The sequence below is a fragment of the Mirounga angustirostris genome, unplaced genomic scaffold, assembly GCF_029215605.1.
Source record: "Mirounga angustirostris isolate CCGP_5_RB_7025 unplaced genomic scaffold, mMirAng1.0.hap1 SCAF_5, whole genome shotgun sequence".
NCBI lineage: Eukaryota > Metazoa > Chordata > Mammalia > Carnivora > Phocidae > Mirounga > Mirounga angustirostris.
In genome coordinates, this window is record NW_026991713.1 from 86,622,869 (window position 1) to 86,647,818 (window position 24,950).

General features: G+C 36.7%; 1 protein-coding gene across 1 annotated transcript in view; it reads left to right on the forward strand.

The window, feature by feature from the left end:
* The window catches only part of PLCZ1 (phospholipase C zeta 1), a 50,410-nt gene extending 26,560 nt beyond the window's left edge, over positions 1-23,850 (forward strand). Inside the window, 9 exon segments of the mRNA XM_045869199.1 lie at positions 230-379; positions 3,468-3,552; positions 3,631-3,703; positions 5,159-5,310; positions 9,464-9,580; positions 10,671-10,843; positions 18,390-18,522; positions 22,847-22,996; positions 23,765-23,850. Coding sequence (XP_045725155.1) covers positions 230-379; positions 3,468-3,552; positions 3,631-3,703; positions 5,159-5,310; positions 9,464-9,580; positions 10,671-10,843; positions 18,390-18,522; positions 22,847-22,996; positions 23,765-23,850 — 1,119 coding nt within the window.
* The last annotated feature ends 1,100 nt before the right edge of the window (positions 23,851-24,950 follow it).

Sequence of the window (24,950 nt, forward strand, 5' to 3'; positions counted from 1 at the left end):
AATTGTTTCCTATATTTCTAGTATAAATAGTAATAATCTTCCTTTTCATACAGATTTAATGTTCCCTGTTATGTCAAAATCAAAAGTAATTTCAGTTTAAAGAATACTTATTTTGCAAAAGTACAGAACATTGAATGTAAGTTTTAAAATAGATGAACTGTTTCTATTAATTGCATTAAAATCGTTGAGGCATTCTGATCAATAACCGTAGCAATGGTTAATTTTTTAGACATCTGACTACCCAGTGGTGCTCTCTTTAGAAAACCACTGCTCACCTTCCCAACAAGAAGTGATAGCAGACATTTTGCAGTCTGTTTTTGGAGATGCCTTGCTTTCTGATATGCTTGATGATTATCCAGACAAACTACCTTCACCAAAGGTAACCTTTTGTCTCAGAAGCTCAGGTTTATAAAAAAAGAAAAAGCATGTCACTATTATATTGATCAATAAAACTGGTTGAGAGATCAATGAAAATGCTTAGTTTTGATGATGCATAGAGGTGTATCTTTGCAATGTGTTGCCTGGGAAATGTTCCCGTGAGCATCTAGGTAAATGTATGTTGATAAAGAGAATATATAGGGATATAGGTAAAAGCTCACATTTTTATTGTGTGCCATACCCCATGAGTCCAAAATTTCAAGTCAGTTAATAGTAGGCCACAGGAATTTGGTATGTTTTATAGGCAAAGGTGAAGAAAGAGGCAAAGATCTAGGTTATTAATAGAGTCCGTGTCCAGTTCCTTAGCATCTGGGTGGCTTGCCCCACCCCCTTTTAAAAAAAATTATTTATTTACTTGAGAGGGAGAGAGGGAGAAAGAGATTGGGGGAGGGGCAGAGGGAGAAAGAATCTAAGCAGACTGCACTGAGTGTGGAGCCCCATGCAAGGTTCAATCTCACAGCCCTGAGATCACCACCTGAGCCGAAACCAAGAGTCAGATGCTTAACTGACTGTGCCACCTAGGTGCCCCTTCCCTTCCCCCTTTTTTTTTTTTTTTTAAATCTGCTCTTTTCAGTTTCCGTGTCTCTTACGGGATCCTTTCCATCTTCAACTGAGCATACTCAAATACTTGGTTTAAAAAAGCACGCCCACACTAGCCTCATGATTTCGATTTCTCTTCAGCTATCTCTTTATTATTCTCTGTTTCAACCCAAATTTCCACTTTCTCATCTCCTCACAACCTAATGAGCTTCTTCTTCCACCTGCACCTCAGTAAGTTTCTCATTGTCATCAGAGACTTTTCTACCAGTAAATTCTAACAGACCTATTTCAGTCACCATCTGACTTCTTTCCTTCACAACATTCAATACTGGGAAGCCTCCTTCCTTTCCTTGGAACACTTTCTTCTGTAATACCATATTTTTTAGGTTTTCCTCTTTCCTCTCTGGCCAGTCTTTCTTAGTTTCTTCTGCCAGCCTAGTCTCCTCACCCCAAATTTCATCAGGTGATAGACGAGCGAACTTTTTTTTTTTTTTTGCATGACACTTTTTTTTTTTTTGCATGATTGTCTAACAATCAATAGTTTCATTTTGACGTGTCATCATTTTGGTATTTAGAGCAGTGTTTTTGTAATATTTGAATATTTTCCCTTATATTTTTCCATATTTTATTTAGATGAGTGGAAAATTTAAAGACGAAAGTTGTGACACTGGTGATGAGAAGTATAAGAATCATGATAGTATTGAAATGAACAAAAAAAATTGAACAGATGGAAAAACTGACTCTTTCACCCCATGAGAATGCTCACAACTAAATGTGCTCAATTATGACAGAAAAGAGATTAAAGACCTTGTGAAACGTGCTGGAAACATACCATCAAATATTTAATCTAATCAAAGATGTAATCTAAGGTTTAATCTAATGGTCTAATTCAGGAAATTATAACAATGTATAGTTTTCTAGGAATAGGATTCCTCCTCCTATTTATAAATCAACTTTCTGCATCCAGATATGTAGTTTTCATTAACGTTTTTGCTTCTGTACTAAAGTAAGGGAATGCTTTTCAATGACTAAATGAGGAATTGGAGATAGAGTCCTTTCTCATTCCTCACTTGGTCACTGGGGTACAAAAGAATTGCCTAGAGACTTGTTAAAGCGGCATAATTCCAGCCCTACAACTCAAGATTCTGATTCTTTAATTTTGAAGTAGATCCCAGGAATCTGTTCCTTTAACAAGCACTCCAGGTGATGATTTTTTTTTTTAAGATTTATTTATCTATTTAAGAGAGAGAGAGCAGGGGGAGAGGGAGAGGTAGAGAGAGAATCTTAAGCAGACTCCTTACTCAGTGTGGAGCCCGATGCAGGGCATGATTTCATGACCCTGAGATCATGACCTGAGCCAATTCAGAGTCGGATGCTTAATTGACTGAGCCCAGGTGATGCTTTTGATGAATGTGGTTGCATAGTGCACTTTGGTAAGCTCCATATTAGAGAGTAATATAAGGGCCATAGTAATAGAGAGAAGGTCTAACGTGATAGAATAATTGGAATGGGTACCTGAGAATAGTAAAGGGAATGGACAAATCAAGCTCCTTGAAGAAAAGAACTTTATTTCATAGTCCAGATTTCAGCAGCATTATATATTAAACATAACAGGCATTTAATAAGTACATTGATAGGGGTGCCTGGCTGGCTCAGTCAGTAGAGCATGTAACTCTTGATCCCAGGGTCATGAGTTCAAGCCCCACATTCGGTGTGGAGCCTCCTTAGAAAAAAAAAAAAAGTACGTTGATAAATTAATTAATAGTTGAAAAGGGCAGGGATAAATAAGGGAAAGAAAGGAACTGGAAGTCTTTGGATTTAGAATGAGTGACTCTGATGGTCAATTTTGCCATGATCCTTGTTTTGATGGACAGGAAATATTGAGTTGATGATGCTTGTGGCCAATACAGTTGAAATATGAAGAAGATTTGCAAATCTTTAACTTAAATTTAATCTATTCTAGGTGTCAAACATTACAATAGACATTTTTGAATACCTGATTTCATTTAATACTTTTTAATGTTGGATAACAAAGTAATGATCTGAAGCATTTACTACCAGAAGTTGTAACATTCTTTTATAGCATTTCAAGCATTTTAATATATATATAAAAATATAGAAAATGTATCATAAATAAATATATATAAATTATACATATATACAATATGTGTGTATACATATATATACACATATAATTTTCATGTATGTCAATTTTTTAAAATAGTAGGAATTTTTGGAAAGTAAAACAAATGGAGCCATAGTAAGTCCCAATCATATAACAGGCTTATTTTGGGGTAAATTTTGGTCAATACTATAATATCACTGGTTTCTATTAAGGTATTATAGGAGTATGGAAAAAGATGGAGTTCTTACATATTTTACTACTGTGGGCTAACTGAAAACATGGTGAAAGACTTTTCAATGACTGTTCAAATGCAAACTTCCCTGTAAATGTGTAATTGTTTCTCTCTTTCAAATCGTTTCTGTAGGCATTAAAATTCAAAATATTAGTTAGAAACAAGAAAATAGGATCCTTAAGGGAAACCCGTGAAAGAAAAGGTTCTGATAAGCATGGTCAGGTAGAAGAATATGAAGAGATAGATCAAGATGTGGACGATGAAATCAAAGAATCAAAAGCATTGGCTATTTTAGAAGATGATTCACAGAAGGAAGCAGGGGCAATTAATGCAGCTGGATTACCACTTTTCAGGAGAAGGAGGGTGAGATGATACTTTGTGAAAATCTTACAAGTGATTGAAAAGTTGTTTTATTTTCTTACTGGTAGAGAATTAAACTTTTTTTTTTTTTGAGGGAAAAATCTTTTTCTCCTTCTAAAAATTCTAGTCTTTCATTTAAAACTTGTTTAGAAAAAATTAACATGGGAAAAGAATATTTTAAAGTTATATGTGTTGTTTTTATTTTTTTAAATTTATTTCTTTATTTGAGAGAAAGAGAGAGTAGGGCAAGAGTGGGGGAAGGGGCAGAGGGAGAGAGAGGGAGAGACTCTCCAGCAGACTCCCAACTGAGTGTGGAGCCTGACAGGCACTGGATCTCATGACCCATGAGATCATGACCTGAGCTGAAATCAAGTCAGACACCTAATCAACTGAGCCACCCAGGTGCTCCTGGCTGTTTTTAATGTTTTCTTAATGGTCCAATTTTATGCATTTTTATGTACTAGGCATTGTGCAATGTACAAAATACAAACAACATAATATTTCTGCCCTCAAGGAGACCATACTGTCAGAGACAAGAAAATCACCATTATAATATATAGATTATAAGTATACAAATTAGCATGACAAAAGAAGGTATCTTGGGTTGCAAGTGACATTAAACTAATTCAGCTGGTTTAAGTAAAATGTGAATTAGTTAATTGGCCCACATCAATGAAAAGTTCAGGGAAAGGGGTTCAGATTTCAGGAATTACGTGGTATAATATCTCAAGCAAACTCCACAGAACTTTCTTTCTCTAACTTTGGATCCACTTTCTCTACATTGGTGCAAGACTTCTCCAAAGCTTTAGCTTCAGATGCTTTCAGGCTCAATCCAATGGAAGACCTACTTATCTCTCACATGACAAAGCGAATGTTTTTGGGCATTGGCTATAATCAAGTTATGGGCACAGCCCAGAGTCAAATGCAATTGCTAGGGAACTGCAAAGCTCTGATTAGCCAGGTCTGAGCCACATTATCAATACTTAAGCCCATGGATTGAATGTTTTCCCAAAACAAAACTTGGGAAGGGGATAGCAGAGGTGTAGAAGGTCTAGTTGCTGACATGTAAAAGAATAAATGTGTACCATACAGCAGAAGTTATTCCCAAATGTTAGATCATATTGGACATATACTTACTCATGACTAAATATCCTCAAGTTGCAAAATTCACAAGAATAAACAGATCTTTGGGAAAAAGGAAATAGTAATAATTGTCATCTTCAATACTTACTACATTAGTTGGGATTTTAAATGTATGCTGTCTCATGTTAACATTAAATACTATTCAATCACATTGAATACAAAATAATCACATTGATGCATTCCAAACGGTTTTTGAGGAGATAATATTATGAAAAGACTTATATAATTGATCTGAAAGCATATTTACTTTATTGGAAAAGGAATTTTTCAAATGATTTATTGCAAAAATATGAAATTTCTGCATTTTATTTTTATACCACATAGGTAAAAGTGGCTATGGCCTTATCTGATCTTGTCATTTATACCAAAGCCGAGAAGTTCATAAGCTTTCAGCATTCAAGACTATATCAGCAATTTAATGAGAGTAATTCTATTGGGGAGTCAGAAGCCCGAAAACTTTCAAAGTTGAAAGGTAAATTCTTATGTTTCAAACAGATGAAGTATTTAAACAACTTTAATTCACTGCAAGGGTGTTAAGATTGGTCAGTGACATTTCTAAAACTATATTCTCATAAATTTTCAACATATTTAATGTAATTAAAAAAAGGCTATATACCTCAAATCACAATAAGTGATTTCACAGAACTTATTTGACTTCTTTAAGTCATGAAATTTTGATTGAGAATGTCCAGTGTGGACAGTTTTGTGGGTGGGGCCCTGGTGAGCTGTTTGTAGAGGAGAGCGATGAGTGACAAGGCTGCAGAGGTAGGCAGAGCCAAATCACAAGAAAGGTGAACAGGATTGAAATCTCAGGAATCACACCATCCCCTCTGTGTTTCTGAAGGATGCCTTTGATAACAGTGTAAAGGCGAGACTCCCTGTAGGGAGGAGATGAGGGCTCATGGTAGAGGGAGCCATGGTGAACTGTGGACTCAGTAGGCACCTGAGGTAGACAATTAAATAGACCTGGAGGCTGTGTGTCCAAGGTGAGGGAGAAGGAGGACATGGCATCCACGCCAGGCTGCCAGATGGCTGTACAGAGTATGCACTGTCCCTGCACATCTGCAGTGGTACCATTGGTCTCCGCATCTTTTCACTGTCTTCTGATTCTGAACCTGAGGTGGATTATTCTGTTTGCTAGAGCCAAAGATGCAACAAGGCCTTGGAAAGAGAATGGGAAGCCGACTCTACCCTATTCTCAGACTTATATGATTGGGGATAACCTGAATTTAAGAAGGGGGGGGAAAGGGATGGGCAATTAACTCAGCAGTCAAGTGACTCTCCAAATCCTTCTTAAACAATGCAATCTACCGTCCTGTATAGAAACACCATGGCAGGCAAATCAGCACCTGCAACTGACTCAAACCAGCTGTTGGCTGTTTGGAAATGCGGATTCTGATATATTTGTTGGTTAACCACTTTGGGCTGGCCACTGGCACCCAAGGGTTTTGAGGCATACTGCAGCTCATCTCTTCAAACTGACTCTGGATATTTTAGGCCCTTTTTGTTTGTTTTTTAAGCTGTAGATGATGATCAAAAATCAATTCAGTAAATCTGAACCACCACCATTAAAATAATAGAGTAGAATAGAATGGAATAGAATAGAATAATGGAGATGCAATAAGAGTATTATTTTATGAAACAATTATGTGTGTGTATTGTGTGTTGCGTGTGATATAAGATATATTTCTTACTGTGAGTATTGTCAGCCGAGTTTGAACTTGAATGACCTACTTTGCTAGTCTCTATTCTTTCAAATTATTGGATAGTTTTTGTTGTTTCTCAAGGGGACAAGCCCTCTGGGCACAACAAAAGTTGTTATAATTCTCTCACTCTCATTGTATTAGACACCTGCTCAAAATTTGAAAAGGCACTGAGCGGTTCTGAATAGAGTCATAAAATGTAGCACCATCATTTCTTTGGAAAGAGTATAGGGCATTTTTCTTGCACCAAAATCCAATGATAAATAATTAATGATGTGGGCAAAGGTGTACTCTAAGATAATGTCCATCATTATTTTTTTTAATTTTTAAAAAGATTTTATTTATTTATTTGAGAGAGAGAGAGGGAGAGAGAGAGAGAACGAGTGGGGGGAGGGGGGAGGGAGAAGCAGACTCCCTGTGGAGCAGGGAGCCTGACACAGGACTCGGTCCCAGGATCATGACCTGAGCTGAAGGCAGATGCTTAACCGACTGAGCCACCCAGGCACCCAGAATGTCCATTATTATTAAAAACTTAAATGTTACCAATTTTATAATGCAGAAAAATAAGAAACAAACAACTTTTTATATGCATGGATACTTTTCAATCATTTAAAAATAATGTAGTAGGTGAATAGTATTGGAATGATTTTTTATGTTATTTTTAAGTTAAAAAAAGGAAGTTTATATAAGGGAACAAACAATATGATTCAATTAAAAAATAAGAATATACCTATGACAACAGAGTGGAAAGATATATACCAAGGGTTACTGGTTATTAATTAAGTGATGAGATTATATTAGTTTTATTTCTTATTTTTTTGATTTTCTCATTTATCTAAGATGAACATAAATTGCATTTATAATAACATAACATGTTTAATTTCTAAAGGTCAATTTCAGAAGTAACTAGATCATATTATGTTAAGGGTCTTTCGTGATCATTTGTGTTTATCACTTTGTAGATAGGAAAATTAAGATCCAGAAGAGTACACTTCTTACCAAAAGATAAATATCTTGCTTAGGGCTGGATAAGGGATCATGATAGTTGGACAACATGGTGCCTTTATACGCGAGTAGCTTTCTTTCTCTCAAGGAGTGTATAACTTCTAAAATTGAGAGCTGATGAAGTTGATTATAATTATTAACTTCAGTAATTATAATTTTTCTACTTGACAATGCTTCCTAAAAAATAGTATGTGGAATGAGAGGGCATCAATTCAATTCCAGTTTGACCAGCAAATGTAGTGGGCCCCAGGCAGTAACCATTTCTCCCGATACTGATCATCGTATTAGCAGGAGTAGTTGTGGGAACAGGATCTGCTTAGTGAAAGAATAAAAGCCTTGGAGAAACACGAAATCTATGTCCAAAAATTTGAAGGATGTCCAATGGTAAAGGGTACAAATTAGTACATATTAGTTTTGAATCTCAAGTGATTTAGATAGAACATATATAAATAGAAACTTATAAAAATATATAAGTAAAAACATAAAAGATAGAGAAACAAATGGACTGTGTGTGTGTGTGTGTGTGTATTATAAGTATAGACCTTATCTCAGTAAGGAAAACATCTGAAAATAATCAGAACTACAGTAGTCCCCTTATCCATGGGAGACACATTCCAAGACCCCCAGTGGATGCCTGACACTGTGGAGCACTGAACCCTACATATACTATGTTTTTTTTTTTTGTTTTGTTTTAAGATTTTACTTATTTATTTGACAGAGAGAGACACAGTGAGAGAGGGAACACAAGCAGGGGGAGTGGGAGAGGGAGAAGCAGGCTTCCATCTATGATAAATTTAATTTATAAGTTAGGCACAGAGATTGACAACAATAACTAATAATGAAATAGAACAATGGTAACAATATACTGTAATGAAAGTTATGTGAATGTGATCTCTCTCAAAATATCTTATTGTACTTCACTCATCCTTCTTGTGATTATGTGAGATGGTAAAATGTCTACGTGATGAGATGAGATGAGATGAATGATTGTAGGGTATTTGCAAACTTCTGGTGATTTGTCAGGAGTAGGATCATCTGCTTCAGACTCTGGTTGACTGTAGGTCACTGAGACCACCGGAAGCAAAACCACGGATAAGGGGGGACTGCTGTACTGGGAGATAGCAAGTTCTCTTTCAATGGAGAGATGCAAACAGAGATTGAAGGAATTTTGAGGGAAGATGCTGTGGTGGTTAGGGTTGTGAGCTGAACTGAATAACTTTAACATCCCTTTCAACCCTGAGAATCTGTTGGTTATTCAACTGGATTAATTTGGATGGCATTATATATCTTTATATGACTTACATGTGATTCTGCCCTAATGCAAAAACCAAAGTAAAAAAAAAGACAAGGGGCGCCTGGGTGGCTCAGTTGGTTGGGCGACTGCCTTCGGGTCAGGTCATGATCCTGGAGTCCCAGGATCGAGTCCCGCATCGGGCTCCCTGCTCGGCAGGGAGTCTGCTTCTCCCTCTGACCCTCCTCCCTCTCATGCTCTCTGTATGTCATTCTCTCTGTCTCAAATAAATAAAATCTTAAAAAAAAAAAGACAAAATGGAGAAAGATACAACTTTTTTTTAAAACATGGATGCATTTTATTTGAAAATTTTATATATTCTTATGTCAAAGTGAGATTAATTTGGATGTGAAAAACAAATATATTATTTAATCATTTTTCCTCAAGTGAATGATTAATATACATAAAATTGTATGATAAAAAATTATTAACTTCTCAGTAACAGTGAATTACACTGTCAAACAAAGGCATGGATTTATTTTGATTTCCATGAATTACAAATATTTTTGCTAAGACATACATATCAAAAGTACTGAAACAATTGTAGAATTATATAATATATAGAAACATAGCAGTTTATTATTTATTTGAAATCTTTCACGATGTTCTCATATATATTTTTTTAGGCCACGAGTTTATTCTTCACACCAGCAAGTTCATTACCAGAATTTATCCCAAAGCAGCAAGAGCAGACTCCTCTAATTTTAATCCTCAAGAATTTTGGAATATAGGTTGTCAAATGGGTATGTTATATACAATATTGAGTTTCTGCAAAAATAAGATAAAATAAGTTCATTTTGTGAATTAATGAAAGATTTATGAAAAGAGCTTCCCAAGTAGATTTTTTTGGCCCTGGGTGTTTTAGGGTCAGGCAATAATGACGAATCATTAGTTTCAAGAGCTGAAGTTATTCCTAAATGGGTCAGAGAGGGTAACTCTAAGGGAGGGTTAGGGGCATGGAAGTTCAATTCATGGAGAGTTGGCATTGGAAGGGTAGGAAGGGAAAAAAGACATCAAAATGGATGTAAGAGGACAGTGAATATCAAATCCTTTGCTTGAAAGATTTGCTAAGGGCTTCTTTAAATCAAGGGACCTCTGCCTTTTATACTTTACACCAGCTTCTGCATTCACAGTATTGAAAAGTGAATGAGATTACGTGGCTCCGGTACTTGTCTTTACCAGACCCTCCCTATTCCAAATTGATTCACTGTTACAGCACAGGCACTAACCAGTCAGAGGGTCCCAGGTGTGAACGCCTCTGCTCCTGGCTTGGCAATGCCCATCGGTTTGTGGAGGGAGGGGGAGAGTAGGGTTAGGATAGGTGGGTGAGGGGGTATTAGGGAAGTGGAGGATGGTACTGCATACAGTGGCTTTTTACCAACCTCCATGGAGGGACTTCTATATTTTAACACCAATTATTGCTCTGCTTGTTTCCCACTTCCTCTTCAAGTGATAACAGTATCTCTTTGGGCCTGAAAATTTAAAATATACTCAGTGTCTTTCCTTCTGGCATTAAGTGTACTGATTTTCTCTATTCTCATATCTCCTGAATGTCATCTGACCTACACATTGCTATTCTATAATCTATACTGTGTATCAGTCTGATGTTTAAACCAAAGCTATAATTTAAAAATTAAAACCCACGTTCATACATTAATATACACATAGCAGGAAGACATGTTTAAAAATCAGGAATTATTTGGCTAATGATGCTCACTCTTAAAATGTTCGGACATATAAAATCCATGATTCGGTTTCAGTAAATCTTTGAGCTGTGTTTCTTTAGATGTACCCTCTCTTTCCTGACAATAACAGAATACTTTTTTCTCACAGTGGCCTTAAACTTCCAGACCCCTGGTCTGCCTATGGATCTTCAAAATGGGAAATTTTTGGATAATGGTTGTTCTGGATATATTTTGAAACCACATTTCCTAAGAGATATTAAAACAGAGTTTAATCCAAATGAAACACCAAAAGACATTGATCCAGTTACACTTACGATAAGGGTAAGATGAATAACTTTTTCTTTTGGGGGGAGGTTACTATAGAAGCTAGAGAGTCTGCATTAATATTTTGAGTTCCACTGATTTCCTTTAATGTCCTTTAAATTTCTGTTCATCTTGGGGCGCCTGGGTGGCTCAGTCGTTAAGCGTCTGCCTTCGGCTCAGGTCATGATCCCGGGGTCCTGGGATCGAGTCCCGCATCGGGCTCCCTGCTTTGAGGGAAGCCTGCTTCTCCCTCTCCCACTCCCCCTGCTTGTGTTCCCTCTCTCGCTGTCTCTCTATCTGTCAGATAAATAAAATCTTTAAAAAAAAAAATTTCTGTTCATCTTTTTCGGTATCGCTCCATCTCTGAAAAACTTTTTGTTGACTTTTTGCATGAATGATTACCTGCTTGTGAATAGAAATATTGAGGCTGAAAGCTTCTCCTCTCCAAAGTCTATATTATCCCATTGTCTTTAGGCATTTAATATTGTGACAGAGAAGTCTGAGTTCAGCCCACTAGTTACCTTGTAGATATGCGACTCTCTCCCTCCTTAACTTTATAGAATTTTACTAGAAAATTTTAGGAGCTCTTTGCTTTGTCATTAATCTCCAGCATTAGACTTTCACAGTTCCAGATTTTTAACCCCTTGTCTCTGAATATTCTTTGATTAGTATTTGGAAACCAAAAGTTATCCGTATGCTTTTCTTGAGTATCTGCCTGCATGTTTACTAATTCCTGTCAACTCTATCACTGTCTCTTTTTTTCTGCCTTTGGTTTTCTTCCATATCTGATTTTATTCTTTACCAATTCTAATGTAGATATGAATTTTTCTCCTGCATTATCAGTTTCTCCCCTCCAATTTTTATTTACCTCATGCTGCTTCATTTTTATTTCTGTCTGTATCCTATCCAGCGTCCTTCCCCAACCCCCAATCCCTGTCTTCTTAGATTCTGTGTGATTTTATTGGGAGCAAAAGTAGTTGTCTAAAATTTATTGTTTCCAAAAAGTATAGACTTTCTGAAAACTTTCTTATTTTTCTATAACTTAAGTGCTCTATTTATTTCCTTTTTTTAAATGTCCCTGAATCTTCTAAAAAGCCCTTAGCTTTTTTCTCTCCACTTAGTTATAAGCAATTCTATTTTTTAAAATATTTTATTTATTTATTTATTTATTCATTCATTCATTCATTCATTCATTCATTTATTTGACAGAGAGAGAGACAGCAAGAGAAGGAACACCATCAGGGAGAGTGGGAGAGGGACAAGCAGGCTTCTCGCTGAGCAGGAAGCCCAATATGGGGCTCGGTCCCAGGACCCTGGGATCCTGACCTGAGCCGAAGGCAGACGCTTAACCAACTGAGCCACCCAGGCACCCCAGCAATTCTATTTTAGATTGTATCTACAAACCTATGGTTTGTAACAAATTGGGTGGGTAGGGCTCTTTGGTCCCTCTCTTTGTTTAGCTGGTTGCTCCTAGAACCGTATGAACCATTTCAGATTCTGTTCTGGAATTTTGGTACTTGTATTGCTGTCCCTGGTGAAGATTTTTGTGTTTGCTGTTCTGATTGAGGGGAGTGTTGCCTGCTGTGCTGTCTGGTGGGAGCTTCCCTGCTCTGGCGTCCTGGCGGTCAGAGTGCAGGAGACGCTCTAACCCAGACTGCATGCCCTTCATAAACCTTCCTCTCTCGGCTCCTTCCTCTACTGTCCTGATGTCACAGGACTTGGGGGACCACTTTCATCCACTTCCGGCCCTAGCCTTTTTGTCCTGGCTTAGAATGGAGATTTAAGAGATGTTGCTATCTTTCAGAGATTAATGTGGAAAGAGAGTAGAGCAAAGTTGAATGAGAAAGAAATGATCTCAGCCCCTGAAAGAAACAGTACCAGTGAGTATGTAGCTGACTTTTTCCTTGGTTGTTAGGGATTTTGTAACTTTAAATTTTTTTTAAAGATTTTATTTCTTTAAGAGAGTTAGAGAATGTAAGCAAGGGGGTGGGGGAGAGGGATAAGCAGACTCCATGCTGAACACAGAGTCTGACGTGGGTCTGGATCCCACAAACCTGAGATTGTGACCTGAGCCAAAATCAAGAGTGGGTGCTTAACTGACTGAGCTACCCACACGCCCTGGATTCTGTGACTCTAAAAGTAGGGGCATGTAGGGTAGAAAAGTAGGGGCATATAGTAGAAATTGCCTCCAGCACTGGATGCTGCCCCAAATCAATTAGTTGGCACTCTTTCTAAGATCCAGCAAAATATTCTTCATTAAGCTTACTTTGCAAATATTATCATAACTTTGGCGTTTTTTTTATTTTTTATTTTTTTTTAAGATTTTATTTATTTATTTGAGAGAGAGAGAGAGGGGGAGAGCACAGAGGGAAAAGCAGACTCCTCGATGAGCAGAGAACCCGATGTGGGACTCGATCTCAGGATCCTGGGACCCTGACCTGAGCCAAAGGCAGCCGCTTAACCAACTGAGCCACCCAGGCACCCTTTTTTTTGTATTTTTTTAATACAAAAATTTAAAAGATTAATAACTTTTTCTTTTACTTTTTGTTATGATATAAGCTAGAAAGTATACATTAATATTTTAAGTTCCATTGACTTCCTTTAGGGCCTTTAAATTTCTGTTGATCTCTTTAGCCCCTGTAAGGTGGGTGGTATTTCAACATTTTCCACATTTGTACCAGTGTCTGCCTGTTGTTTTTTTGCGTGAATGAAAATATGTGAAAAGCTACATTGTTCTAAACACCTAATCTAGTCATTGTAGTAGCTGTTCTAGTGAGAAAAAGGGATGAATCAGCCACTTTGTATGGTCCCCTCCTACTCTTCACAAATCTCCTTGCTGTGCATCTGGGGCTTTCCTCTCTCCCTCTCTCTCTCTCTTTTTTTCTCTTCTTCCCAAGTGATTCTTTCTTTCTCAAATTTGTGGGCTCCTTTACTCTACCTGCCTCTGAAGTATTTATGTTGTTAAGGCTTTTTCTTTTTTAAAAATTTTTTTAATTTAAATTCAATTTAGTTAACATATAGCATATTATTAGTTTCAGGGGTAAAATTTAGTGATTCGTCAGTTGCATATAACACCCAGTGCTCATTACATCACATGCCCTCCTTACTGCCTGTCACCCAGGTACCCCATCGCCTCACTCACCTAGTCTCCAGCAACCCCCAGTTTGTTTCCCAGAGTTGAGTCTCTTCTGGTTTGCCACCCTCTCTGTTTTTAATCTTATTTTTTCTTCCCTTCCCCTTTGTTCATCTGTTTTGCTCCTTAAATTCCACATGAGTGAAATCATATGGTATTTGTCTTTCTTTGACTTATTTTGCTTATCATAGTACCCTCTAGTCCATACATGTTGCTGCAAATGGCAAGAGTTCATTCTTTTTGATGGATGAGTAGTATTCCATTGTATATATGAATATATACAATGGAATACTACTCAAAGTAAGCATATACATATATATACACATATACATATATATATATATATACCACTTCTTTGTCCATTCATCTGTCGGTGGACATCTGGGCTCTTTCCATAGTTTGGCTATTGTGGCCATTGCTGCTATAAACATTGGGTTGCATGTGTCTCTTTGAATCACTATTTTTGTATCCTTTGGATAAATACCTAGTAGTGCAATTTCTGGATCATAAGGTAGTTCTATTTTTAACTTTTTTAGGAACCTCCATATTGCTTTCCAGAGTGGCTGCATCAGCTTGCACTCCCACCAAGAGTGCAAGAGGTTTCCCCATTTTCCACATCCTCGCCAACATCTCGTTTCCTGACTTGCTAATCTTAGCCATTCTGACCAGTGTGAGGTGATATCTTGTGGTTTTGATTTGTATTTCCCTGATGCCAAGTGATGTAGAGCATTTTTTCATGTGTCTGTTAGGCTAAGGCTTTTTCTTAATCCTTATCTCTAAATATTCTCCTTGTGTCCTTTTATATACGTTGATGGTTTCAACTACCAACAGTGCTCAAATCTTCAATCTGCCTTCATTTCTGGAATGTAAAGACATATTTTAAATATCCTACTTAACATCCTTACCTGTTTAATCCTTGTTCTGTTAAGCTTAATATATTAAAGGCTGAACATCCCTTCCTAGTCCAATCTTATTTTCTTTAAATGTCAGTGATCTCCATTGAATTCATTGTGTCAATTAATTCAGGCTAGAAAATTGGGAAGCATTCTTCTCTTCCACATCTGTTACTTCCCATGTCCCATCTCTAAATTTTATTGATTAGAAATGTCATCCTTATCCAATCCCTTGGTCTGATGCCATTTGCCACTGGCCCCCCTCCCCCTTTTTTAAGGAATTTGTTACCTGTCATCACATTTATTTCTTTGGCCTCCTAAGGGTTTTTCACATAGCCTGTCTCAGTTCTGATTCGTCTTCCACAAATTGCCCAGAGACATTGTGCCCCAGTGCTAATCTCATTGTGCCTACTTAATGTTTCTTTGGGTGTCCTGCTTGCTTTCTCAGTCAGGGCTTAGCCTAATTCTCTAGGCCCATCTTTCTCCACTTCTAGTCTTGCACCTTATTCTGTAACCATATGACACCTCCACGCATTACATATGCTTTTTCATTTGACTGGGTCATTCTCCCATCCTTCACCTGCCTTTTGCATTCAGACTCATTTTTCAAGACTCAAGGGTCACTTCTTTTCAGAAGTTTTTTTTTTTTTTTTTCCTACACTAAATTAGTTAGGCTTCTTTTTGTAGTTTTGTTTTTCCATAACACCCTATGCCATAATATGTATTATACAGGTATACATCAGCGATATTGCAGGTTTGGTTCCAGACCACCACAATAGAGTGAATATCACAATAAAGCAAGCCAAATGAACTTTTTGGTTTCCCAGAGTATATGAAAGTTATGTTTATACTATAGTCTATTAAATGTGCAATGTATTATGTCTAAAAAAACAATGTACCTACCTTAATTAAAAATACTTTGTCACTAAAAAGTGCTAACCATCATCTGAGCTTTGAGCGAGTCACAATCTTTTGGCTGGTGGAAGGTCTTGCCTGGATGTGGACGGCTGCTGACTGATCAGGGTGGTGGTTGCTCAAGGTCAGGGTGGCTGTGGTACCATTTGTCAACTATGTTGATGTAGTCTTCTAAATCCTTTGTTGTTATTTCGACAATCGTCACAGCATCTTCACCAGGAGTAGATCCCAGCTCAAGAAATCACTTTCTTTGCTCATCCACCAACTCCTCATTTGTTCAAGTTTGACCATGAGATTGGAGTAATTCAGTCACATCTTGGGGCTCCAATTCTGACTGTAGTTCTCTTGCTGTCTCCACCCTATCTGCAGTCAGAACACGCACATGTATTAGTGTGCTGTCTTATATGGGCATGGTTGGTGACACCTCCAAACAATCACAACAGTAACATCAAAGATCACTGATCACAGATCCCCATAATAAATATAATAATAGTGAAAAAGTTCGAAATATTGTGAGAATTACAAAAATGTGACAGAGAAACATGAAGTGGGCAATTGCTGTTAGGAAAATGGTGCCCATAGACTTGCTCAATGCAGAATTGCCACAAATCTTCAGTTTGTAAAAAATGCAATATATGCAAAATAGAGTAAAACAAAGCTCAATAACATGAGGTATGTCTGTAATTGTTTATTTACTTGGACTTGTGTTTCTCCCCCACTTGTCTGAAGGCCCTGGAAGGATAAAGACTGTGTTTTGTTCAAGTCTTATCCACAGTGCCTGACACAAAGTGTATGCTCAATATATGTAAGTTAATTGAATGATTTCTTTTGCAAGTTAGAAATAGTAAGGACAACAGATGTGTTCTTTCATTGAGAAAGCAAAGATGGAAGATAGCTAGTATGCACAGATGTTTACAGATGCCACCTGTTTGTTTCTGAAGGGTCTCATATAGGGATGTAAGTGGCATATAGGGATGTAGGTAATAAAACAGGCAGGATTAATGATTTTCCTGGCAAACTGCTGCCATAGCCATGTGGGTCCTTCTCTCTTGCTTTGATCGTCCTGGAGAGCTTTGATTACAACTTGTACAAGTTGTGGAAGGCATGACTCGGGAATCAAGAGACCTAGTTTTACCATTAGCTTTATGTCCTTGATGAAGACATTTCAACATTTCTGGTTTAATCTCTGTCATCTGCAAATGGAGAGTTTTGGATTAGGTCAATCATTCTCAAACTTATAAATACGATACAACCATTTTCTAAGTTCAAAATCTTATGCATAAGGCCAATAGATGAAAGCAGAGGTACTCTAGTTGACCATCAAGGGTTTTCTTTTTGATATCTATCTCCGTGGTGGCACCTGGAAAGCCTCTGTGACTCAGAGTGTAAAAAGTATTTGAATAATAGACTCTAAATTCTTTTTCAGTTCTGATATTCAATTATTATTATTTTTTATTTTATATATTTCTTGACACAAGGTGCACCAAAGCCGAACCTTCTCCATATTGGTAAGGGTCTGTTAACCTGCGGAGGAGATACTCAGCTGGGAGGCTCTGGTATCAGTGTACTTATTGATTATGGCCAATGTTCCAACTTCCCTGATGTCTAATTAGGCTGATTGATCAATGCCCATTCCATAGTTGTTGTTAAATATTTACATAGTCACTCTGGTTTCCAGCTAATGTTATAATGTGTGGATGTAGGAAAGGAAAAATTATACATTGGCACTTTTTCTGTTTCTTTTTCTTTTTTTCTCTTCCTTTCTTCTTTCCTTCCTCCTTTCTTTTTTTTCAAACAATTATTTTTGTTCCTTTTTATTATAATGTTCAGAAATTGAAATTATGCCTGAATTTTTATATTAGTACATTTTACAAATTAGTGCACTTTGAAATAGTGTTTTTTGTTTGGACTTTGTTCCCTAAAGTAAGACAAAACTTTGCTTCAACAGCTAGTTTGACTAATACAAGGTTAAATGAAACTATTGTAAATTACTTTAAGTGTTCTTCTGATACCCAGTCCCTAATATACATATGAAATCATTGATTTTGTCAGACTCAAATTACTTATGATAATACTGACAATAATAAATAATATAAAATTTTATCATAAATTATCCAAACATAAATTATACTATGAAAAAAATACTGTCATAGGAAATTATGCAGTGTTTTTTCTTACATTTCAGAAGTAGTATTAATATTGTTTCTAATTTTTGGCTGTTTACATACAGTATGAATTTCAAGATAGTTCATGTTTTCAGAGTAATTCAAGCTGAATTACAGTAGACTATGATTCTAACAATACTTTTAAGCAGTGCCTTATAACAACCATAACAAAGACTTTAAAAATTAAAAAAATGTTGAACTATAAATCCCAGACAATGTGAATTTTACTATAACTATATATTAGTAAAGTGGAATAATATAGACATATTCCTAGTATTCACTTACTGACACTTGAGGATAAGAGTTAAATTTTAAAATTTGTGTTATATTCCACTTTTAATTTTTTTGTGGGAACTGAGAGTCTATTATTTTTTTGGAATACATATTTTATTTTGAAATTATGTGATTATGCAGTTTGATATCCTTTTAAATTTTTGCATTCAAATATTTTTGTGCAGCTCATCAGTGGTATCCAGTTACCTCCCAGTAACCATTCATCATCTAACAAAGCTGACACACTAGTGGTTCTAGAAATTTTTGGTGTTCCAAATGATCATGTGAAACGGCAGACTCGTGTAATTAAAAGAAATGGTGAGCTCCCAATATATTTTTATTGAACTTCTACTAGGCTTCTTGTTTGAAAGCTTAAAATTTATCTAGTGATAGAGTTTTATTATTCCTAAGGCAAGGGCTTTGAATTAGGTTTTAGCTGACCAAAGGGTTATATGCAGTGAAAACAATTTGATAGTGATTCAATGTATTGTTTAGATATATTTTCAGATTACAGATACAAAAATTTATCTGACCTGAAAAATTACTATTTTTTTTTCCTTTGACCTCCTTTTCATGTTTCTTCCCATATTGCTGAATTAAAGGGACATTTTGATGGCTGCAAATCTACTTAGCTTCTAACCTTTGTGTAAAATAAAGAACATATGATTATTCTGATATAGTATGTTACCCATTTTTATTTCACTGTTTGAATTATTTTAGATCAAAGGTCTGTGGCTTTTGGCTCTGGCTAAGGATGCCATAGAAACCTACTCATACAATATTTGGATTCATAATTCAGTCATTTTTGCCAGAAGGGAAATGTAGGAATGGAAGAAATGACTTGGGTAAGATTTTCAGTTCCAGCATCCCGTGATATTTTATATAATACACTACTAACAGCGTCACATCTTTGTTGAGGGTGAAATCATTAAGGATATTAAAGTGTAGATTCCTGGGATTGACCTTTAGTCAGGGTCACCTTGGAGGAGACCTGGGAACTGATTCTTGAGTCTAAAATCTTCTTTGGGTGGATATTCCCAAAGTAGAGTGGGCTTCATTTGTGAGTCTGGAAATATGTGCCAGGTTAAATGGCACCAATGGAAAAACAGGTGCAGTTGTATTAGTCTTTTTCTCCTTGGGTGATGATCTCCAATAATATCCACCATCTGCCCCTGTAGTGACACCCCAAATACTCCTCCAGTGTCCCCCTAGTGCAAAGGGTATGGAAAGAAGATGTGGGAAGTTTTGGCTACTTCATCCTAGGTTATCTATGGGAAGGGATATTGGTGAAGACTCACTGCACTATTTGGCATGCCTTAGAGTTGAAGGCATACTACGATGGCGGTGTCACGAAATGGTAATTGCTATGTCAGGAAGCATATAGTACCCTTTCTCTTGTTCTCTTCATCCCCTTACTTGAATCTTCATAACAAAATGCACGGAACATTTGTTTATTCAATGCACCTCTCATAATATGATTCTAGCTCCCATTAGAATTTAGATTATATCCCTGGGTTTTATGGAAATATTCCTACAGAAATTAAATTTGCTTTATCTAACAATACTGAGCCTGTTTTATTAGAATCCTGGTGATAAGTATCAAAGAAACTTAAAATCTCTGTTTATTAAACATATTACTATGTATGTCCCGATCAACTCTATTTTAGATAGTTCTCAGTTTGGCATGAGAGATGAGATACAATAAAACAATTATGATAAAGTCATTAGTGTTTTAAGGAAAATATGAGAATTGTAGTGGAACAGGCAAATTTGGAGATGGTTCTTGGAGAATGAATAGAATTTTTTACAGAGATTGAGGATGAAGGCATTGAAGGCAAAAGGAATAATATGAGCCCTAACACCTGGAGAAGACTAAATTCAAATATGCTAGGGAAAAATACAGAAATTTAATATGGGTGGAATACAGGGTCCTTAAAGATAAAATGAGAAAGTTATGTTGGGTATGGCCATGGAAAATTGTGAAAGCCATGATAAGATGTTAGGTAATTTCTTTTCTGTAGAAAATGAACAAAATTAAAACTCTTGAACAGGGATATAGCACTAACATACTTGAGTTTTAGGGAGATTGTTTCTGCAGATTTGATAGGAAGAAGTGTATGCGAGAGAAATGAAAATACAAAATAGAGTCAGGATATGATTTCATGGCTAGAGGATGGGGAATTCCAGTCAAAGAAGGCCCATGGCATCAGAAAAGGGGTGGAGGATGTATATGAGGAAGACTAGCAGGAATAAAAGTCTAGATAGCTGGACAAGAGGGATTCTAGGATGGCTTAGCTCCTAGAGTAATTGCGGTATAATAAGAGAAATGAGAGTCTGGAAGGAAAAAAGATCACATTTGGATAAGGTGTGGAAGTAATTCTTCAGTTTTGGTCATGCCCGAGAAAACTATGCTTGTAACTATCAAATTGTTATCCTGGTTTCCTTCCTTTCCTCCTTCCCTCCCTCTCCCCCTTTCTTTCCTTCTTTCTTTCCTTCCTTCCTCCCTCCCTCCTTCCCTCTCTCCTTTCTTCTTTCTTCCTTCCTTCCTTCCTCCCTTCCTTTCTCCCTTTCTTTCTTCTTTCTTTCTTTCTTTCTTTCTTTCTTTCTTTCTTTCTTTCTTTCTTTCTTTCTTTCTTTCTTTCTTTCTTCTTTCTTTCTTTCTTCTTTCTTTCTTTCTTCTTTCTTCTTTCTTCTTCTTTCTTTCTTCCTTCCTTCCTTCCTTTCTTTCTTTCCTTTCTTCTTTCTTTCTTTCTTTCTTTCTTCTTTCTTTTTCTCTTTTTCTTTTCTTTTTTTTTTTTAAAGATTTTATTTTATTTATTTAATAGAGAGAGAGAGAGAGAGAGACAGCTAGAGAGGGAACACAAGCAGGGGGAGTGGGAGAGGGAGAAGCAGGCTCCCGGCCGAGCAGAGAACCCGATGCGGGGCTCAGTCCCAGGACCCTGGGATCATGACCTGAGCCGAAGGCAGATGCTTAACGACTGAGTCACCCAGGCGCCCCTCTTTCTTTCTTTTTCTTTCTTTCTTTCTTTCTTTCTTTCTTTCTTTCTTTCTTTCTTTCTTTCTTTCTTTCTTTCTTTCTTTCTTTCTTCTTTCTTTCTTTCTTCTTTCTTTTTCTTTCTTTCTTTCTTCTTTTCTTTCTTTCCTAAAAGGGCTTTTGCATATAATACATATGATCTATATGTGTATGTGTGTGAGAGAGAGAGTTTATAATGAAGTAGGGTTAGAGGAGGAAGATAAATCAGTATAAGAATTTTGTGCACATTTTAAAGAGTCTATAAAGAATTGACACTAATATGAGGAAGTTGAGAAACAAGACAGAGGATCATAGGGAAGGGAGGGAAAAATGAAACAAAATGAAACCAGAGAGGGAGACAAACCATAAGAGACTCTTAATCTCAGGAAACAAACTGAGGGTTGCTGGAGTGGTGGGGGGTGGGAGGGATGGGGTGGCTGGGTGATGGACATTGGGGAGGGTATGTGCTATGGTGAGCACTGTGAATTGTGTAAGACTGATGAATCACAGACCTGTACCCCTGAAACAAATAATACATTATATGTTAATAAAAAGATTAAAAAATAAAAAAAGAACTGACTCTTAGATCTGCCCCTGCACTCCATGGAATTATTTCTTTTCTTAAGGAAAGACAATACATTCATTATACCAGCATGAGTCAATTGGTTTAATATTTTCATGGGCATAGATTGCATCCTGGATTATTATCTGGTAAATGTGTGCCTGTGCCCACAGATGCACCACAGAAAACAGAAAATATAATTAGTCACAAATTCTTTCATACTTCTGGAAAGGTAACTCAAAGAACAAAACCTATCGACATTACCTTTGTACATGAAAGCAATACATATTATTTTTCTCTGAATCTAAGTAGGCTGTATATTTGATCTGGATGTGAATTTCTTAATTCCATTAAATTATGCTTAAGTATTGGATGATTTGGGTCATATTGTGACACAATTTGGATTTCTTACTTGGCAAGAGATGGTTGTTTGGGATGATTATTTTGCTGGAGATCTAAATGACTCATCTACTTGGGACTTTAAAATGAACACTTATTCAAAAGAAGGATCAAAGGCTGGCTTTGGAGTACTTAGCTCTCAGGCCAACAACTGTCTATGGAGCTCTTCCCATAATAGGAGCCGGTATAGAAAAATGATGTTATTTAACTCTTTTGTTAGGGCAATGCCTAAACACAGCAGTCATATTGCCTAGTGATGAAATGTTTCTGCTCTGAAATCGGACTCCATTTGTTTGAATTCCTGTCCTGCCACTTAATGGCTGTGTGTGTGAAACCCCGAGGAAGTTACGTAACATCTTTCTGGCTCAGTTTTCTCATCTGTAAATATGGATACTAATAACCCTGATGGGTTTGTTGTAAGGATGAAATGAGATTATCTACTTCAAGTTCTTATCGTATTGCCCAGCAATACTAAAAACCCAATAATTATTGTTACTGTCATTATTATTCCTTTCTCATTGGATGTGTGAAAAATTTAAGTGCTCTAAAACATAAGCTGTTAATATTACTAAGTGTTGAAAAGAAAAATTTCAGAGAACAGATACCATGCATTACTCCCTAGAGATAGTGTCTATGATTCTTTGATGATATCTTCCTTTATATTTCAGCTTTTTGTCCAAGATGGAATGAAACATTCACATTCATTATTCAGGTGCCAGAATTGGCTTTGATACGTTTTGTTGTTGAAAATCAAGGTTTAATAACCGGAAATGAATTTCTTGGCCAATATACTTTACCAGTTCTATGCATGAACAAAGGTAATATTCCAAAAAGTAAGATGGTTGTGCTAACAATTAGAACTTACATTTCCCAAAGACACACATGTATACACCAAATGAAAGTCAGATGTAAAGGAAATTTTATGTATTGACACATATTTTCTCTCAGTGGTATATTACAGAAACGTGTTCTCATGTGGAAGGTGGGATTGTGGTTTGGGATCGCTAGGAAGATAAATTAGACAAACTTGGCATGGATGAGCATTTCTTTACATGGATCATCACTCTTTTGTTTCAATTAAGAGTAGTCATGACTACCACAAAGAAATAAAGCATGGAATCAGAGAGAAGGGAAAAGCAGTGACTCATTCTGCCAGCCCAAGAAGAGCCTGGGAGCCCAAGATCATCCTTTCTTGACTCTTTCAGAGCTGCCTTTATGTTGCAGTCACCCTGCAGAGGTGATTTATGCTATTCCTCCAATTACCTTGTCCCAATGTGTTTACTTCTCTATCACCATCTGAGCGGTACCTCAGAAACAGTCTTTCTGCAGCAGAAGGATGGTGGCTAATTTAGCACACTGCACTTTGAGGGAGGAGAAGTGTGAGCTGTGTGCTCAGTGTTAGGCAATAAGAAGTCAGAACAGAAACCAGATATTTTCTTTTTTCTAGGAAATTAATATACAAGATGAATATAACTATGCAGTTATAGTTTTTACATATGCTTAGTAAAGCTAGATTCTTGGTAGCACTATCGAGAACACTGCTGGTTTATTTTTATTGTCCTAATTAGATATGATTCCTTTTGCAGGTTACCGTCGTGTTCCTTTGTTTTCCAAAATGGGTGAGAGTCTTGAGCCTGCTGCACTGTTTATTTATGTGTGGTACGTCAGATAGCAGCTAATAGTACCTGACAGATCATTAGCTATACATCATAATAAAACAGCCAAAATGAACGTCCATACCTTTTTTCTTTTTTTAAAACATAAAGAAAAATGATTATTTACAAAAACAGAAATATTGAGCAAATTCTCCTTTAGTATTCAAAATAGAACGGTGGAAAAAAAGAAAGGAAAACAGTTCAGAGGGTCCCGACAATGTGACTCTCTTGCAGCGCAGTTCTCCTGCCCTTCGGCTGCTGAGGCTGCTCTTGCAACTTGCTTGTAAATGAGTAGAACTTACAAGCTCTTAAAATATGTCTGATTATATAAGATATGTTGGCAAATATTTATCAGTAAAAAGAACTGTGAAATCTAAGAGTGTTTTAACTTCTAGACACCCACTGCTGCATGTTGTAGTGAACTGGAATTAGATTCCCAGGTGCTTTGTGCCCTTTTATATCCTAGGCAGTAATTAGCCCCTGCCTTCTCAGGCTATTTCTCAGATGCTGGGCATTGGGTTTGGTACCCTGTAATTACACAGACATTTTTATGAGTGCCTGTGAAATTGATTTGCAGTCAAACAGTGTTCAATCTCCATATCTGTAGAAGAGATCTGCTCTGCGGACTTCTGTGCTTGGCTCTCTGAATTCACACTATTTCTGAACCTGTGCTAATGTACTTTGAAGATTGTCTTTGGTCAGAGATGAGATTCCTGTGCTATTTCGTATGCTGGGCTTCTCGCCATCAGCAGCACTTTGATTTACTAAACGTCGTATGTAGAATAATATAGTTCCTTATTAACTCTTCTTTTTCAAAAAACCCCAGGCATATTAATACTTATTCTACCACATTGTTGCATGGGAGTGAGGCAAAAGTATGCAGCACAATTTTTGACTAATTAGGGGACCCTCAGAGATCAGAATTAATTTGTTGAAATTAAACCTGAACTTATAAGTAAAATACCAAAAATGACTTTGAGATGTTTACTAATGCATTCTCTCTCGATGGCCAGAAAAATACAAAATAACACAACTACCGTATTTTACTACCATGGTTTATCCTCAGAACCAAATATTTAAAATAAAGATGCCACTGGGAATTCAAATACCCAAGCCA